Genomic DNA, 15,939 nt, shown 5'->3' on the forward strand with positions numbered 1-15,939 from the left:
TTTGTTAACAGCAGCAGCAGCAAAAACTCCTCTTTCTCACAATGTAAAGAGTTCCTTGCTTCACACAGCAACACCACATGGTTCCATTTTTGGTTTCCAACCTAATACTTTATACTAATGCTCCAAAGCAGCATCTCTGAAGGAGCTGTAAGGAATCCCAAGGGACCAAACCCCCTGTGTCGCCCTGTCCCAGGGCCACGTCCCACCTCGGTCAGCCCGACGTTTTTCCTCTTGATGACGTTCTGTAAACAGTTGCTCAGCGTTCGGGTCAGCAGCAGGTTCGTAGATTTTCGGATCATATCATCGACTTCGGTGGAGCTGAAAAGGAGAATTGTAAAGAGAGATTTGGCAAAACGCTCGGCGGAAAGAATCATCACCCACTCTCCTCCCCAACCTTCTCCTGCCTTAAGCGTGATCATCCATGCACGGCTTACAGGAGCTAAGATGCTAATGTATAGCAAAATACCAACCATTTAGGACTTTCTGTGTCTGTGTCTATAGGGAAGGGGGCCTAACAGGTGTTAATCTACATCCCTGAGCTTCTTCAGCTTCTTGCCCCTCAGCTCAGGAAAGAGATTGAAGTGCTGGAGCGGGTCCAGAGAAGAGCAACAAGACTGGGAAAGGGACTGGAACACAAGAGCTATGGGGAGAGGCTGAGGGAGCTGGGCTTGTTCAGTCTGGAGCAGAGGAGGCTTAGAGGTGAGCTCAGCACTCTCTAGAACGACCTGAAGGGCAGTTCTAGCCAGGGGGGATTGGGCTCTTCTCCCAGGCAGTCAGCAATAGGACAAGGGGGCAGGGGCTTCAACTCTGCCAGGGGCAATTGAGGCTGGAGATGAGAAAGCAATTCTGTGCAGAGAGAGTGGTCAGCATTGGAATGGCTGCCCAGGGAGGTGCTGGACTCACCGGCCCTGGAGGTTTGTAAACTGAGATTGGCCATGGCACTTAGTGCCATGATCTGGTCAATGGGCTGGAGTTGGACCAAGGGTTGGACTGGATGAGCTCTGAGGGCTTTTCCAACCCAGTCCATTCTGGGATTCTGTGATTCTCCTAGATGGGCTGGTCTAGGATGGGTTAGAACAACCCCAGCTCAGCACTAACCCCCTCAGCCAAGCCAGCACCCTGCACACAGCACCCGAGCTTTGCACATTCAGTACGCGAGAGAACAGGGATCAAAGACCTGTAATGGGGAAAAAATAAACAAATCAAACCCTAAAACACGCCCCCAACCTTCTCATGGCTTTTGCTCTAAATACATCAGCCTGGAAGCTCTTGCAACGTGCTCATGGCCTTTTCTGTCTCTCCAAGGTGCAGAGCAGAAGGTGCAGCCGCCCCGTCCTAAAGGAGGCTTCTGGAAACCCAGCACAGGCTCCTTTGATCTGTCGCTGGCCCCACGTTAGCCCTGGCACCACGGTGCAGGGACAGGCAGCTGAGGGCAAAGACAATTTCCAACTGCAGGGCTAAGAGGCATTAACAACTTTAAGGCTCCCGGTAAATCAAGCGTGTGACCTTTTGCTCCTTCTCCTGTTTTACCTGAGGAATGGGCCAGATTACAAAGCAGGGACAGACACGAGAAACAAAAGTCAACCTTGCAGTTATCCCGCCACGCTGGTGTCTCCCAAATGTCTGTGCCTAGTTAACCTGGGAGCAGATGCACTGAGCCAAGCTCTGGTCCAGCACAGAATCCCAGCCTGGTTGGGTTGAAGGGACCTCTGGAGATCACCCAGTCCAACCCACCTGCTCACGCAGGGTCACCAGAGCAGATCACACAGGCTCCTGTCCAGGCGGGTTTGAATGTCTCAGAGAAGGAGACTCCACAGCCTCTCTGAGCAGCCTGGGCCAGGCTCTGGCACCTCAAAGGAAAGAAGTTTCTCCTCGTGTTCAGATGAAACCTTCAGTCTGTGCCCATCCTGTTGCTGGGCACCACTGAACAGAGTCTGCTCCATCCTCTTGACACCCACCCTGAGATATTGATCAGATCCCTCTCAGCTTTTCCTCTCCAGCTGAACAGCCCCAGCTCTCTCAGCCTTTCCTTATCACAAAGATGCTCCAGAGCCCTCAGCATCATCATCAGCGCCCAAAGCTCACGAAAGCAAGACTGAGCCTCCTCTGTGGGTCACAGCAGCATCCCCTGACCCTGCGCACCCCCCGAGCACCGCGCATCCTTCACTCAACTCCATTTTTTAAGCTACTCAGGCCCTTCCTTGTGCTGCTGCATGAGAATCGCACCGAGAGCCCCCGAATTCCCGGGAGAAGCGGCAAATCTCGCTCCCCACTCCCATCTCCGAGCAAAGCCCTGCTCGGATTTCCGCCAGCCTGGGAAAGCCGTGTCTTGCTGCAGCTTTCCCAAGGCAAAGCCCAGCTGCACAACTCCCACGCCGCGCTCCCCAACACGCTTCTCGAATATCGCCTTTCCCCCGATGTTCGGAAATCCACTTTCCCGAGCCAGACGCCTACCACAGGTTGACCGCTGCGTCCTTCCCAGTTGGACACAAGGGCCGGCAGCTCGGCAGGAACCAGCTCCTGGTAATGTCAATTCAGTGCTATCAGCCCAAGTCCTAGTCTGGGTCTCTTCTAGATCGCCCCTGTGAGTTTATTTTCCTCCTGCTTAGCGGGGAAGCGACCATCAGGGTCACATCCCAGACAGACCCCTTGGAACCTTCTCGCAGGGTTTTACGTGAGGTCCAAGGTGATGCATTTGGGTGTTTTAAAGTGTTGGAATAGAGGATGAAGAAACCAGCCGATGAATTTTCCTGGTCTTCATACTATGGGTAGGGCTCTCAAATAAGGTTTTACTTATAGATAAGTATATAGATATAGATATATAGTATATAGATATGGTATATAGTATATAGATAAGTATTATAGATAACCAAAACCTACCATGAAGCCCCCCAGGCCCTTGACCATCCCCCAGGAAGAACTGTCCCCAGTCCCCTCCACCGTACAACGGCACAAGTAAATACAGTGAGTACAATCCAATCTAACCCTGTGCCGATCTACAGATGGTAAAAAGGAGATGTAAAGCGCAGGGGGGTACAAAGGGACCCCGTGACACTGGGGGCAGCGGCATGGAAAGCAGACAAGGGGCTGGGGAGCAGAAAGGGTTGGACCCATGTGTAGGGAGCAACCAATACACAAAGCTGCCTCTTCGTACAAGCACTGTGCTACTTTGGGGGTTTTCCATGGGAAATCCAAAAACGCCCATCCCAGAGGACGCTGGATGTGCAGAACGGTTGAGGTTGGAAGCGGAGCCGGTGGTTGGAGCTTCCAGCATCGGCTGGGACCAAGAAAACACAGGTGAGAAAACACCACGGGGGTTTGGATGCAATGTTGGTTTTTCTCACTGAACCAACACGGCAATCAAACAGGTCCTGCTGGAAAAGCTCGGGTGTTTTAGTTCAAACATCAACCTGTTGATATCTGAACTCTGCCTGGTGCCGATGGCACAAGGTGGCCTTATCACCAACTGCTTTGCAAACCTATGGTTTGCTTCTATCGCTCCCTTCGGCTGCGGGAACATCTCAACCATGGGAGCCTCCAGGGCTTAACAATCCTGCTTAGCACTTCCATGTGGCTTTTACTTCTTCAAAGCACTTCTAACTGAGCTTTCGTTGCATACAAGCACCATTTGCAAAGGTTTCCCACCCTCACGTTGTTTGTTGGCGGCACAAGGCAGGAAATCAGGTTGTAACTTTAGTTGCATGGTGGGTCAAGCCACCTGGCAACCCCTGTGGTTGGGGTCAACCAGAGCAGAAGGATCTGTGACATCTCCGGTGAGGTCCAAGGGAAGAAACAGGAAGCATTCCTTGGGAAAAACAAATAAGAGGAGATATTGGACCATGACCCCCAAATCATGGTACCAGTCAGTTGTGCGACGCCAACTCTTGACCGTGTAGTAGATGTTGGGTCTCAGTTCAACAGACGGGTCAGATCTCCATTCTCAACGTACACAAAGAGAACAAAACCCCCAGATGAATGATATTGTCCATATGGGCTCCTCGCTACCTACGTCTGACGTCAATTTGATCCGTCAGCCTCACACTGGTAGACATTGGTAGCGGTGGAGTTGTTACTCACCCTACACACTCCGTCTACAACCACAGAGCACTAGTAAGACAGGAGCAGGAGCCATCACAGAACCCACATTTACCTCCTCTCTCCTCAAGCTGATTTCCAAAGGTCCTCCCTGACTTAGTTATTCAAGCCTCTATTTTTATTGTATTACATTTTTAATAACTTTACGTACTGACGTTATTTTCAGCACTTGAAAAATCGTATCCCAAGTTCTTTCAGGCCTGGCGCTTTGTTTGAAAAACACCCCAAACCAAACAAAGTCCTGGTGGGTTAGAGCTGACACCCCATCCTCCCACCCGCTGGTTTCCAAAGATATTCCCTACCCTTCAAATGGGAAATTCCCCTGGAACCGGCTGAAATCTTCCAGTGAGCGGAGACTTTCCAAGACATCTCTTCAATGAACTCAAATACACGCATTTAACAACAGAACTGCTGACAATATAGAGGAGGATTTCTTTCTATTAAGTAAATTAATAGAGCCATACTAAGAAAAAATAGAAGCCCTATAAGTGCACGCTGAGCTCCGAATTTTCTTCGGATACTTGACAAGCACAATAACTTTCACAAGAACATCAATATAAAGAACGCTCCCATCCAACTAATACCAGGAGCTGGTTTAAAAAATTAATGAGATCAAACTAAAACCCAGGCTGCATTTTGTGCCATGGGCTCTGCTCCTCAGGAGCGTTGCAGGGACCCGTGTGGGTTAATGACAGCTGATGGCCGTATCCCATGGCAGTAGTCGTGACCTCCAGGCCTGCGGTGACTGACGGGCTGACCCCCATCACTCCGGGGTGCGTGGTAAATGACAACCCAAGGAGAGAAAGAAAGAGAGGAGAGAAAGAAAACTTGCTGCCGGCTTTGTAGCCCAGCTTCCTAATAAAACCTAATTCAAGCTGTCAGGGTGAAATGAAGAAAGTGTCAACAGGGGTTTTCAGAGAAATATGCCAAATGTTTGGCTCGAAAAGGCAAGAGCTCGGCTCCCTTCCCCCAGCCCAAAAGCGCTCCTTGAAAAGGGCTGGGAAATGCAATGTCGAAAGGAATGTTAATAACGTGTCCGAGGGGACCCCTGAGGAGGGACCCAAGGGGACACTTTTCTTCCCTCCTCTGACAAACCCAATCATCTCCATAATGGTGAAGAGCGCAAAACTCGCAAGGGAAGTGCCAGCGGTGGGGTGCGGTGAAACCAGCGTCCGTGTGAAACGGGCCCGTTCTGGCGGCTTTGGAAAGCGAGACGCTTCATGGTGACCCCCGGGTTAAGAGCTCCGGGAGCCACCAAAGAGAACAACCTGCCGCCGGTGAAAGGTCGAGATTAACCGCGGGGTGAGAAACGCCCTGCGCTTCCACGTCACCCAACGAGCCGCCACGTCCTCCGGCAGACCATGGAGAGAAAAGTGTCTCCCACATCACTATCCTGCACACAAAGGATGAGAATTAAAACCCCAAAGAGCCTTTCGCAGGCACTGAAACATCTGGTGGGTCCCAAAAATATTGTGCCAGCTCCACAGCAGCACCGGGGCAATGTCCAGGGCCAGGACGTGAAGTCCAGCACAGTCCAACCTCTCACTAGCATGGTGCTGCAAAGAGAGGGGAGGAAGGATCCTCCTTCCAGTAAAAAGCTTGTTATTCATTTATATACTTCCACATTACTGGGTGCAAAAAGAAAGCACCAACTTGGCGTTTCTGGCTAATCCAGTTGTCTTCCGATCTCACACGCATGTGGAAAACACGCACCAAGGCACCTTGGGATGGAGAAGGGAGGGTGAACACATGGAATATTTTGGAGGCTTTAAAGAAAAAAAATCAGATTATTTGTATTGAAACTCCCAAAGGGAAGGAAGAAAAACAAAACCGCCTAAACCAGCAGCCAAAACTCATTAACGCACAGGGCAAATCAACACTTCCAAGAGTTTTCCTGCCAACGTGACCCTTGAGGGCCAGCCCTGGGAGGCCACGTGGAGCCTGTAGATGTTCTGCTCAATGCCGAGCGGACACCGCTGTCTTTCTTGAGACGACCACATTCATCTATTTAGTACAAACGGCTCAGAAACATCTTGGAGGAAACAGCCCCCTCGCTTTTTATACATCTCGCAGGGTTCTGGGCCATCTTTCCCTATAGGAGACAGCAAGCTTTGAGGACTTGGTGAGTACATGAAGGATGCCACCGCTCCGAGGAGCCACCTCCAGCCTGGGCAGGGAATGCCCAAGAGGTTGAGCAGCATGAAGGGTTGAGGAAGAGAGTTTATATTTTAATCCCATTGAGATCTTGCAGACAAAACCTCCACACCACGTTCACCCCCTACCTCAGATGAAGGTCTTCCGAAAACTTCAGACAGGCGTAGATGAATTCCTTAATCTGACTGTAAACTTTAGGCACAAACTCAGAAAAAGGGAACTTCTTTGGAAACGGCTGCTGTAAGAGACAGGAGAGAACTCAAGTCGAAAAGCAGATATTTAACAGGAGTGACGACCGCTTTCCAGCAACGTGTTCCAAGCAGTCAGATTAATTCTAGTGTTTAGCTAAGTCCAGCAAGGCAACAACACGCCAGCATTTATTGTATATTATATAAACACTTCAGCCAAGTGAAAGACCAGATAATCACTTACAAATGGCACACGGGTGCATAAGGGATTTGGAGTCTGAAAGGGCTGGAAGGGAACTCGCAGCTGGGAGGGAGCGGGCAGCACAACGCGACCCTCGTCCCCCCTCCCAATTCCCTAACGCATAGAAAAACAAGGAAAAAACCCATTGGAGAACTTGCAGGCTTTAATCTCCCACCATGCACAAGGTGTTTCGCTCAGTCCCCTCCTGCAGTTGCTGCCCAAGGTGAGCACTTGCTCACAGCACCAAAAGCCAAGAGGAAACAGATGTTCCCAACCAAAAGGACTCCAAGTAGCTTTTTACCCATAGCACACACATGGCTGGGGTGGTGCGGAGCGTAACAGCAAGAAGCTGGACCCCAGGATGTAGTTTTGGGGAAGGACGCGGACTTTCTGAAATCTAAACACTTGCCTTGGATGGAAAACCCTCCCAGCTTTAATTACGTTCACCAGGCTTGGAGCTCGCTGGCTGCCAGATGTGGAGCGCAAGGCCAAGGAGCCTTTCAAGGGACACTGGCTGGGGTGAAATTTGGCTACACTCAGGTTTTGCAAGCACACACTTCCACGAAAGCCAAGATACACCACTTTCATGGGTTTTCTGCTTTTAAATACGAGATTCAAACAAATAAAGATCACAACATGGGAATAGAACAGCAATGGCACTGCAAGCACTGTTCAGCTGCAATGTACGCCGCGATCTGAACACAGAACGGGTGAGCTATTGCTATACGCACTTTCCTCATCCACACCAGGGGAAATGTAACACATGCAAAGGGTATTTGTGCATTTGTTCTTTTCCCTTGTTTTGCTTTTTTTGCTGCTTATTTGTTTTGGGGGGGTTTCTTTGGTTTTTACTATTATTATTATTGTATTTTTTGGACTCTTTCATTTGCAGTCCCAACACCACTAACAAGAGCGCGGGGTTTTCGTCCCCATCTCAAAGTTACCTTCTCGAGCTCTGCATCCTGGAAGGGGAACTGTCCAACTATTTTCTTATAAACCTCTTCATTTGTGACCGGGATGGGACTGTAGTTATCCGAATCGAGTATATTTCTACAAAAAGAAAAGACAAGTTAGAAAGGCAGCTTGGTGACAACAGCTCCGCAGACTCACTGCTCGGTCAGGAACCTCTTGGGAAGTAGGTGCATCAAGTGTCAGTGTGAAACCACAACCTCATCCGTCTGTGATATAAAACCTCTGATCCGCACTGATTTATTGCATAGATCCCACCTAAACCGGATCCTCATAACTGTATTTAAATGGGTTCAGCCTGGTCCAAGGACACCCCAGGCTGGACCTTACTGTTGCCCAAAATTTAAACATGAGCTCGCTACTAATCTCTCAAAAGACGATATTTATGGGATAAAACTACTCCGTAAGGTCCATCTCATGAGTTTACATAAAGAGCTTCTCACCTGAAGACTCCCGACCACTTTTTGAGCAGGGTTTCGCTGTACTGGTCTTGGATCTCCAGGAGCATGTCAAAGAGCTGGTTCACCGGGAAGCCGTATCCCTGCAGCGAGGTGGGGAAAGAGCACGACTGAGAGAAGAAAGCATCACCAGCAGGTAGCTGACGATTATTTCATCTATTTAATAGGGAGAATTTGGGTAAATTCTTCCAAGTTGGCACCACAGAGGTGTACGGTGCTGGTGGAAGGACTTAGGCAGAGATTTACTGAGGTGGTAGCTATTAAGCCTGGCCTAGATGCAGGCAGGACACACAAGGGCTTGGCAAGGCGGTCAAGGCTCGGTCCTTGCCTGCAGGCTGGTCAGTCAATGTGCAGAATCAATAAGGGTTTCACAATTAATGCAGCACAACATGCAAATGGAAGCTGGGCTGCCGTTTAGCTCTGCTGACGGACACCAGCGCGAGCAAGGTAAGGAGCTGCGGTCACCCACCTGGAGCGTGTCTGCGAACAGCACGATGAGGTTCTTCAAGTCTAACACCAGGCTCGGGTCCGAGCAGTACGACTGCAAAGAAGAGGGGAAATTAAACCATGGGTTTAACTGCAGCACGTGGGAAAAACATTGCCCTCCTGCCTTATCGCTTGAGTGATAATAAATACATAGGCACGCCGTACGGTCTTATGATCAGCAGCTTTTATCCTGCAGCCCATGCCCTAATGTTGCGCAGGGCAAGGGAGGGCAGGCTGATAAGGGTATCTCTCCCCGTAGCGCATTGCTCTTGAGGCTCTCCAGGATGAATGCGGATTTCGGGCGCTCTAGAGATACCTGAAGTGTCTCTAAGATTAGCCAGGAGCTGCTGGGGAATGAGAGGAGACGAAACAAATCAGCGTCGGTCACAGCGGGACGACGGCAGCGCCTCTCCTTCAATATTTAGTGTCTGACGGTAACGAAGCATCGAGGCATCCCCGAGCACAGGTTGCACTGCTAAGTGGCTCAGGCTGAGAGAAAAACACCACACGCCTATATTTCAGTAATATTAATGGTCAGAGCTACAACACGAGTATTTATGGAGGGTCAGGATGCTGCTTGAAACCCTCAAGACGCGACTCAGGGCAGTGACAGCAATGGTTGTCCCCCCAGGGCCACCCCACGTCACACACGGGCTCCTCTGGACACAGCAGACAGCCTCTCCATGCTGAAATATGTAACGTTTCAGACAGAGTTTTACCAAATATAGAATCAGCGATCATAAGCTGGAAAGAGAAACAGATTTAAAGCTCACTGGAAACTCAAGGAGGAACGACTCCATTAATCAACGGGAAAGACTGGAAGAGACACATTTTCCATTTCGCTGTCCAAAAAAGAAAGTCAGAAAGAAAGATAATGCCCTAAAGCTATCAGAAGTGATAAAAGATGTCACTGTCTGCAGTAAGGAGGAAAATCCAGGGCTAAGTTTGGCTGGACTGGAAGAACTGAAGCAGGCCCTCCAACGTGAGAGCCCCACATCAAGGGCCATATGGGATGGATGGGCTGGGCCATATGGGAGCTGTAGGCTGAGCAGTGCACAGAGATGAGTGATGAGCACAGGAATAGTGTTGAGAAATCATGTTAACATTCCATGATTACCGAAAAAATAGAAAGTAAATAAGCTGTCCTGGCAGCCAGTTCACGCACTCAGTTTGGCATCGCATCAAACAACTTCTCGTGGCAACTAAGCTGGTAAAACTGAAACACACCGTGTTTGTACCTGGCTTGCACTCACAGCTTTCACCTAACAGAAAAACCCACTTAAAAAGAAAATAAACACATGTTTACAACCTAGCGGGGTGTACATCTCTGTGTTTATCCCCTCTGGTAACGCAGAAGGTGAAGTGGAAGGAGGCAGCTTTCCAGCCAACACAACCGCGGAGCCGGGCAGAGCCGGAGCCGCTCTGGTCATAGAGTCACAGAACGTCCTGAGCTGGAGGGACCCACAGGATCATGGAGTCCAGCTCCTGTCCCTGCAATGACAACCCCACAGGTCACCCCGTGTGTCTGAGGACGCTGTCCAGTCTCTTCTTGAACACTGTCAGGTTGGGCCGTGACCCCTCCCTGGGAGCCTGTTCAGTGTCCAGCACCTCTGGGTGAAGAACCTTTGCCTCATGTCCCACTGACCCTCCCTGGCACATCTGCTGCCGTTCCCTGGGCTCTGTCACTGTCACAGAGCAGAGCTCACCCTGCCCCTCCTGCTCCTGCTGAGGAACCTGCAGCCCATGGGCTCTGCCCTCAGTCTGCTCTGCTCCAGCTGAGCAAACCCAGGGACTGCAGCCGCTGCTCACACGGCTTCATCTCCAAACCTTCACCGACTTCACAGCCTCCTCTGGACACTCCAGCAGCTTTATCTCCTTTCCCCTGTGTCCCCAGCCCTGCACACAGTGAAGGCTCCAGGTGAGGCCACCCCAGCGCAGAGCAGAACGGGACAATCCCCCCCTGCCCGGCTGGGGATGATGTGCTTGGAGTCACAGATCGGTTTGGGTTGGAATGGGCCTTTAAAGGTCATCTAGTCCATCCCTGACAAACCCCAGGGTGCTGGATGCACCCATGACACGGGCCCCTCTTGGTGCCAGGGACACTGTTGGCTCATGTTCAACTTGTCATCGACCAGACCCCCAAGTCCCTCTGCACGGAGCTGCTCTGCAGCATCTCATCCCCAGGCACAGAATCCCAGAATCCCAGACTGTCAGGGGTTGAAGGGCCCTGGGAAGCTCATCCAGTGCAATCCCCCCGGAGCAGGAACACCCAGCTGAGGTTCCACAGGAAGGTGTCCAGGCGGGTTTGAATGTCTGCAGAGAAGGAGACTCCACAACCTCCCTGGGCAGCCTGGGCCAGGCTCTGACACCCTCACCCCAAACAAGTTGCTTCTCAAATTTCAGTGGAACCTCCTGTGTTCCAGTTTGAACCCATTGCCCCTTGTCCTACCATTGGTTGTCACTGAGAAGAGCCTGGCTCCATCCTCCTGACACTGCCCCTTTCCATATTGATCCCCAGGAATGAGTCCCCCCTCAGTCTCCTCTTCTCCAGCTCCAGAGCCCCAGCTCCCTCAGCCTTTCCTCCCACGGGAGATGCTCCACTCCCTTCAGCATCTTGGTGGCTGCGCTGGACTCTCTGCAGCAGTTCCCTGTCCTTCTGGAGCTGAGGGGCCACAACTGGACACAATATTCCAGGTGTGGTCTCCCCAGGGCAAAGCAGAGGGGCAGGAGAACCTCTCTGACCTACTGAGCACCCCCTTCTAACCCACCCCAGGTACCATTGGCTTCCTGGCCACAAGGGCCTGTCTGTATGTACAGCCATGGTTGCCGTGTCCCAGGTGCAAAATCCGGCATTAATCCCAACAAGCTCCATCACCTGGATCACCCACACCTACCCAGGTAAAGCCAAGCAGCTCAACGCTGCCCGTGGGTGACCACGCAAAGCCAACGCCAGGTCAGTGTCAAACTCCGTGTGCTCTGGAGGAAGCAAAGTGGTGTCTCCAGGTAGAAGTTTCAGGGTTTTCTCAGCAAAGACCAACGACGTCGTTATCACTCGGGTGGCACCACGTGCATCACATCAGGTGCAGGTTTGTACCAACACGGCCCTGCAGGATCCTCCTGCCTGGGGCAGCACTGGGATTTCAGTGACTTAATACTTAGTTTTTCCTGGAGAAAACGGCCCAACGATTCGAAAACGGACTTGTGGAAAGTCATTAATGCTTTTCCTTTTATGGCCAAACGTAATTTGTTCATCCCACCAACCAATAGTCTTCAGAAATCCCCAGTGCTCCAAGCTGAACCAGTACAACGCTATATCAGGCCATACAAAACTGGAAATAATTTGTATATATTTCGCTCTTTTCTTCTTTTCTCAAGCAGAAAATACCGAAGCGATCGCCAATTCTTCCAAACTTATTTTTGGTATCCAAAACCAAGAAATCTATTTAGTGTCTTTTCATACACAACTGATTTGCAGATTGCCAGCGGCCCATTCGCTGCCATGAACTTCAAGGGAGTATCAGAGTAATATTTAGTGTACCAAATAGTCACTTTTTTCCCCATTTTTCCCGGACAAAGCGACTCCCTCTGCTGGTGCTTTTCAAAAGCGATCAGAGAAGTAATGGAAATAAATATTAAACTATTCTTTTCTTCTTTCCAGTCCACCAAAATATGGAGAGTTTGGTGCAGGGGAATGCAGTGAATCGAGACGCAAAATAAGCTGCAGAAAGCTCATGGGGAAACAGCAGTTTATCTTTGTGTTATTGTTTTAAACAGGATCATTGGAAAAGAGGCAAAATTAAGAGTATCTACTGTCAAAGCCGATATTTCCAGCAAGTCAAGTCATACTCAAGCAACAGTTGAGCAACCCAGGGTTTTGACTTACCGAATGTGTTCTTAGCGCCGCAATGGTTTTTGATAAGGCCATCTCCCACAGCTCATCGATATAGGCTCGATTTACCAAGCCCTGCGTCGTATGCAAGATGTGATCTTCAACCACAAAAAACCTAACGGAGAGGAGAAAACGGCACCGTCATCCCAAGTTACGGGTTTTGAGGTGTCACGAGAGATCTGCGAACACTGCACGCGATGGACCGCGGTGCTTGCACGCACATCTATACCAGATATATCTCTATCAAATAGAGACGATGCTAAGCACTTTATTCACTTGTTCACTTATTTTTATTCACAGAATCCCAGAATGGACTGGGTTGGAAAAGCCCTCAGAGCTCATCCAGTCCAAGCCTTGGTCCAACTCCAGTCCATTGACCAGATCATGGCACTGAGTGCCATGGCCAATCTCAGTTTACAAACCTCCAGGGCCGGTGAGTCCAGCACCTCCCTGGGCAGCCATTCCAATGCTGACCACTCTCTCTGCACAGAATTGCTTTCTCATCTCCAGCCTCAATTTCCCCTGGCAGAGTTGAAGCCCATGCCCCCTTGTCCTATTGCTGACTGCCTGGGAGAAGAGCCCAATCCCCCCTGGCTAGAACTGCCCTTCAGGTCGTTCTAGAGAGTGCTGAGCTCAGCTCTAAGCCTCCTCTGCTCCAGACTGAACAAGCCCAGCTCCCTCAGCCTCTCCCCATAGGGCTTGTGCTCAAGTCCCTTCCCCAGTCTTGTTGCTCTTCTCTGGACCCGCTCCAGCACTTCAATCTCTTTCCTGACCTGAGGGGCCCAGAACTGAACACAACACTCCAGGTGTGGCCTCCCCAATGCAGAGTACAGGGGAAGGATCACTGTCCTTGTCCTGCTGACCACGCTGGTTTGGATACAGGACAGGACACCATTGGCCTTCTTGGCCACCTGGGCACACTGTTGGCTCCTGTTGAGCTTCCTGTCCATTAGCACCCCCAGGTCCCTTTCTGCCTGACTGCTCTCCAGCCACTCTGTGCCGGCCTGGAGCGCTGCAGGGGGTTACATGTCACGGTATTTTATATTATGTTTCCCTATATCACAGAAGTGAGCTAAAATGCAGTTCATAGTAATGAGACTGTGTATACAGGGTGTTTCAAAAAGACTGAAATCACTGTATCTCTGAAATTACGGCCCATCTTTTTCAAACAGCCTGCACAAAGGCAGAATTTCCCCTCTCAAATGATTATCATTGAAATTATTATCATTAGCTGAAGAAATTCAGCATCAAGCCCTATCTTTCCTAGGTTAACCATCTTAGGTTGCCTCCTCTTCAATTTTGCCTATTTTGGAAAACTCTTGTCAACTCTGAGTGCAACAAGAAGCTCATAGGAACAGAGGCTTGAGAATCGCCTCCTTCAGCAGGAAAATAATCAAAGAATAATTATCAAATATTAAAGAATAATTACGACAGAGGGTTTATTCACCCCATTAGTGGGGCAAGTCGATGCGCATTGTCCACAGAGGTTATTTATCCTGAAACTCCCAGAAATGCTCTTGCTGGTCCAAGAGCTGTCGGGTTCCTCTGTTCTCCCACCAGAGACGCAGCGAAGTTCCCGGGTGCTATAAAACACACTCTAAAACACTTAAAAAGCCCAAACTGCTCTTTTTTGTTCCTCTCTTTTGGCTCCATTTAAAGGACCCTCAAAAACATCACCATTCCCTCCCCTCTCGTGCTTTCTGGGCTCCTCAACACCACCGCGCGCTCATATTTAGCGAGGACGGATATAAAAAGAATACCTACCCTACAATTTGATTAAAATACTTCCTGTAGCCATCTAAAGTTTCGTGCTGCAACAAACACAAAGTGAGCAAGGATTAAACAAAAGAGGTGACCAAGAGCAAGTGGAAATCAATGAAGAGACCACCCCCAGAGAGAACCCACCGCGCTTCTAGCTGGCAGAACAAGCTTGGGGACCACAAACCGTACCATGTTTGAAGGTGGTTGCAGGACCAATCTGGCTTGTTTTCTTCTCTGCTTCCTATAGTAGTTCTCAAAAGTTTCTCGGGCACCCTGGGAAACAGAAAAGATCCATTCAAACCATTAGAACCGTTTGCATTTACTGTTAACCCACAATATACTGCATTTAAGATCCAAACGGCGTGTTCCTCCAGGATGTCTGTGCAACGTCTTCCTGCAAAACCAACCCGAATATCGCAAGATAAAGAGTTTTACTCAAAACAGCGAGTCAAAAAAACAACTTTTCAGGTATGAGAGTATCTGATTAGTTCTTCTAGACCCGGTTTTTCTGCACCCTGGTGCACAAGCAGCTTCTTTACTGAACCATCATCTGCACAAATATCAGATTTATTTAACCAATTTCCCGTGTTAGCAAAAAGCAAGAGGGGAAAACAACGCCACAAATTATCCTGCTGATTCAGGGCAATTTCAGAAAAACGTGTTTGTGCGGGTTATAGCGATTTATGAGAGCGGTCTATATAGTCAGGACAAATAAAAACAGCGTTTCGAGCTCATTTTCTCGCCTGAGCAAGGTGATGTCAACCTCCTCTACTACAAAAAGATGAATTAATTAGAGGAAAACTTGATGCTAAGTTAATGATTCTCCAGCTACTATGGCATTATAGGCTGCCTTAGGATGCCCTCGACTCAAGGAATCTTATGAAACATCTGCGATCAACCCTTGAGGAGTTGTTGCCCGACTTGCTCCTTGTCCTCTACAAGCTGGAGCTCGAGGCTTAAGCAGGAGCTTCCCCAGCCGGTACCGCCCTTCCCAATGGGTTAAATCCATCAAAACACTTTCTCACAACCTCATCAAATGCAAAGGTCGTGTAGATTTACATTGTGGATTTTGTCTCTGATTTATACTCTTTATCTAAGGTGAGTATCGGGGTGCACAGGATGAGCAGCTCCCGACCCACGTGGGCACGTTCATCTACTCCCTGCGCTGCGATAAACCGGGATCAGGTATAAATCCAGGTCTTAATCCTGCACCAGTTTGGGCCTACAAGTAATCTGACGTTTTAAGAAAGCTTTTCAGAAACAGAAGCTATCATGGAACCAGCATTTCCACGTCATTTGTCTTCTCAGTGCTCTCAAAAGCTGTTTGCCCCCGGCAAGGGAAGGGTCATGAGCCAGAAATCACTGATCTATGGGTTGGACCCAGAACAGGGAGGATTCTCATAGTTTTTATCAGCACTGGAACCCTGCAGAAGATCTTCAAGCAGGGAGCTCTGCCCTCCCTTGGAGCTCCTCTCCCAGGCCAGGAGATGATGTTTCCCATGATGTTACCCATCTCCTCTCAATTCTGTTGGTGAAACAGGAGAACCAAGACAGAACGGTCTGTTCTACTCCCACCCCACCACCGACGGGACCAGATTCAGATGTCTGTTCAATCCTCATCACTTAAAACCCACAGAAGTGGCACAAAACCCCCCTCATCATCTCCATCCTGACCATGAGAGCAACTCCTCTCTGGTA

At 49.7% G+C, this 15,939-nt stretch overlaps 1 protein-coding gene across 7 annotated transcripts in view; it reads right to left on the bottom strand.

Moving 5' to 3' along the window:
* EXOC6B (exocyst complex component 6B) overlaps nucleotides 1-15,939 on the bottom strand; it is a 317,698-nt gene that overhangs the window by 114,597 nt on the left and 187,162 nt on the right. For 6 of the 7 annotated variants that reach the window (XM_065836317.2, XM_065836315.2, XM_065836318.2 and 3 more), the window contains 8 exons: nucleotides 14,431-14,514; nucleotides 14,245-14,291; nucleotides 12,475-12,595; nucleotides 8,575-8,646; nucleotides 8,091-8,188; nucleotides 7,623-7,728; nucleotides 6,378-6,487; nucleotides 207-318 (listed from right to left, as the gene is read on the bottom strand). In XM_065836317.2, the coding sequence (XP_065692389.1) occupies nucleotides 207-318; nucleotides 6,378-6,487; nucleotides 7,623-7,728; nucleotides 8,091-8,188; nucleotides 8,575-8,646; nucleotides 12,475-12,595; nucleotides 14,245-14,291; nucleotides 14,431-14,514 (750 nt within the window). The remainder of the gene's footprint in view (nucleotides 1-206; nucleotides 319-6,377; nucleotides 6,488-7,622; nucleotides 7,729-8,090; nucleotides 8,189-8,574; nucleotides 8,647-12,474; nucleotides 12,596-14,244; nucleotides 14,292-14,430; nucleotides 14,515-15,939) is intronic. The other variant, XM_071808429.1, reaches the window with a different exon arrangement.

Source organism: Patagioenas fasciata, chromosome 4, assembly GCF_037038585.1.
Source record: "Patagioenas fasciata isolate bPatFas1 chromosome 4, bPatFas1.hap1, whole genome shotgun sequence".
In the NCBI taxonomy this organism is placed as follows: Eukaryota; Metazoa; Chordata; class Aves; order Columbiformes; family Columbidae; genus Patagioenas; species Patagioenas fasciata.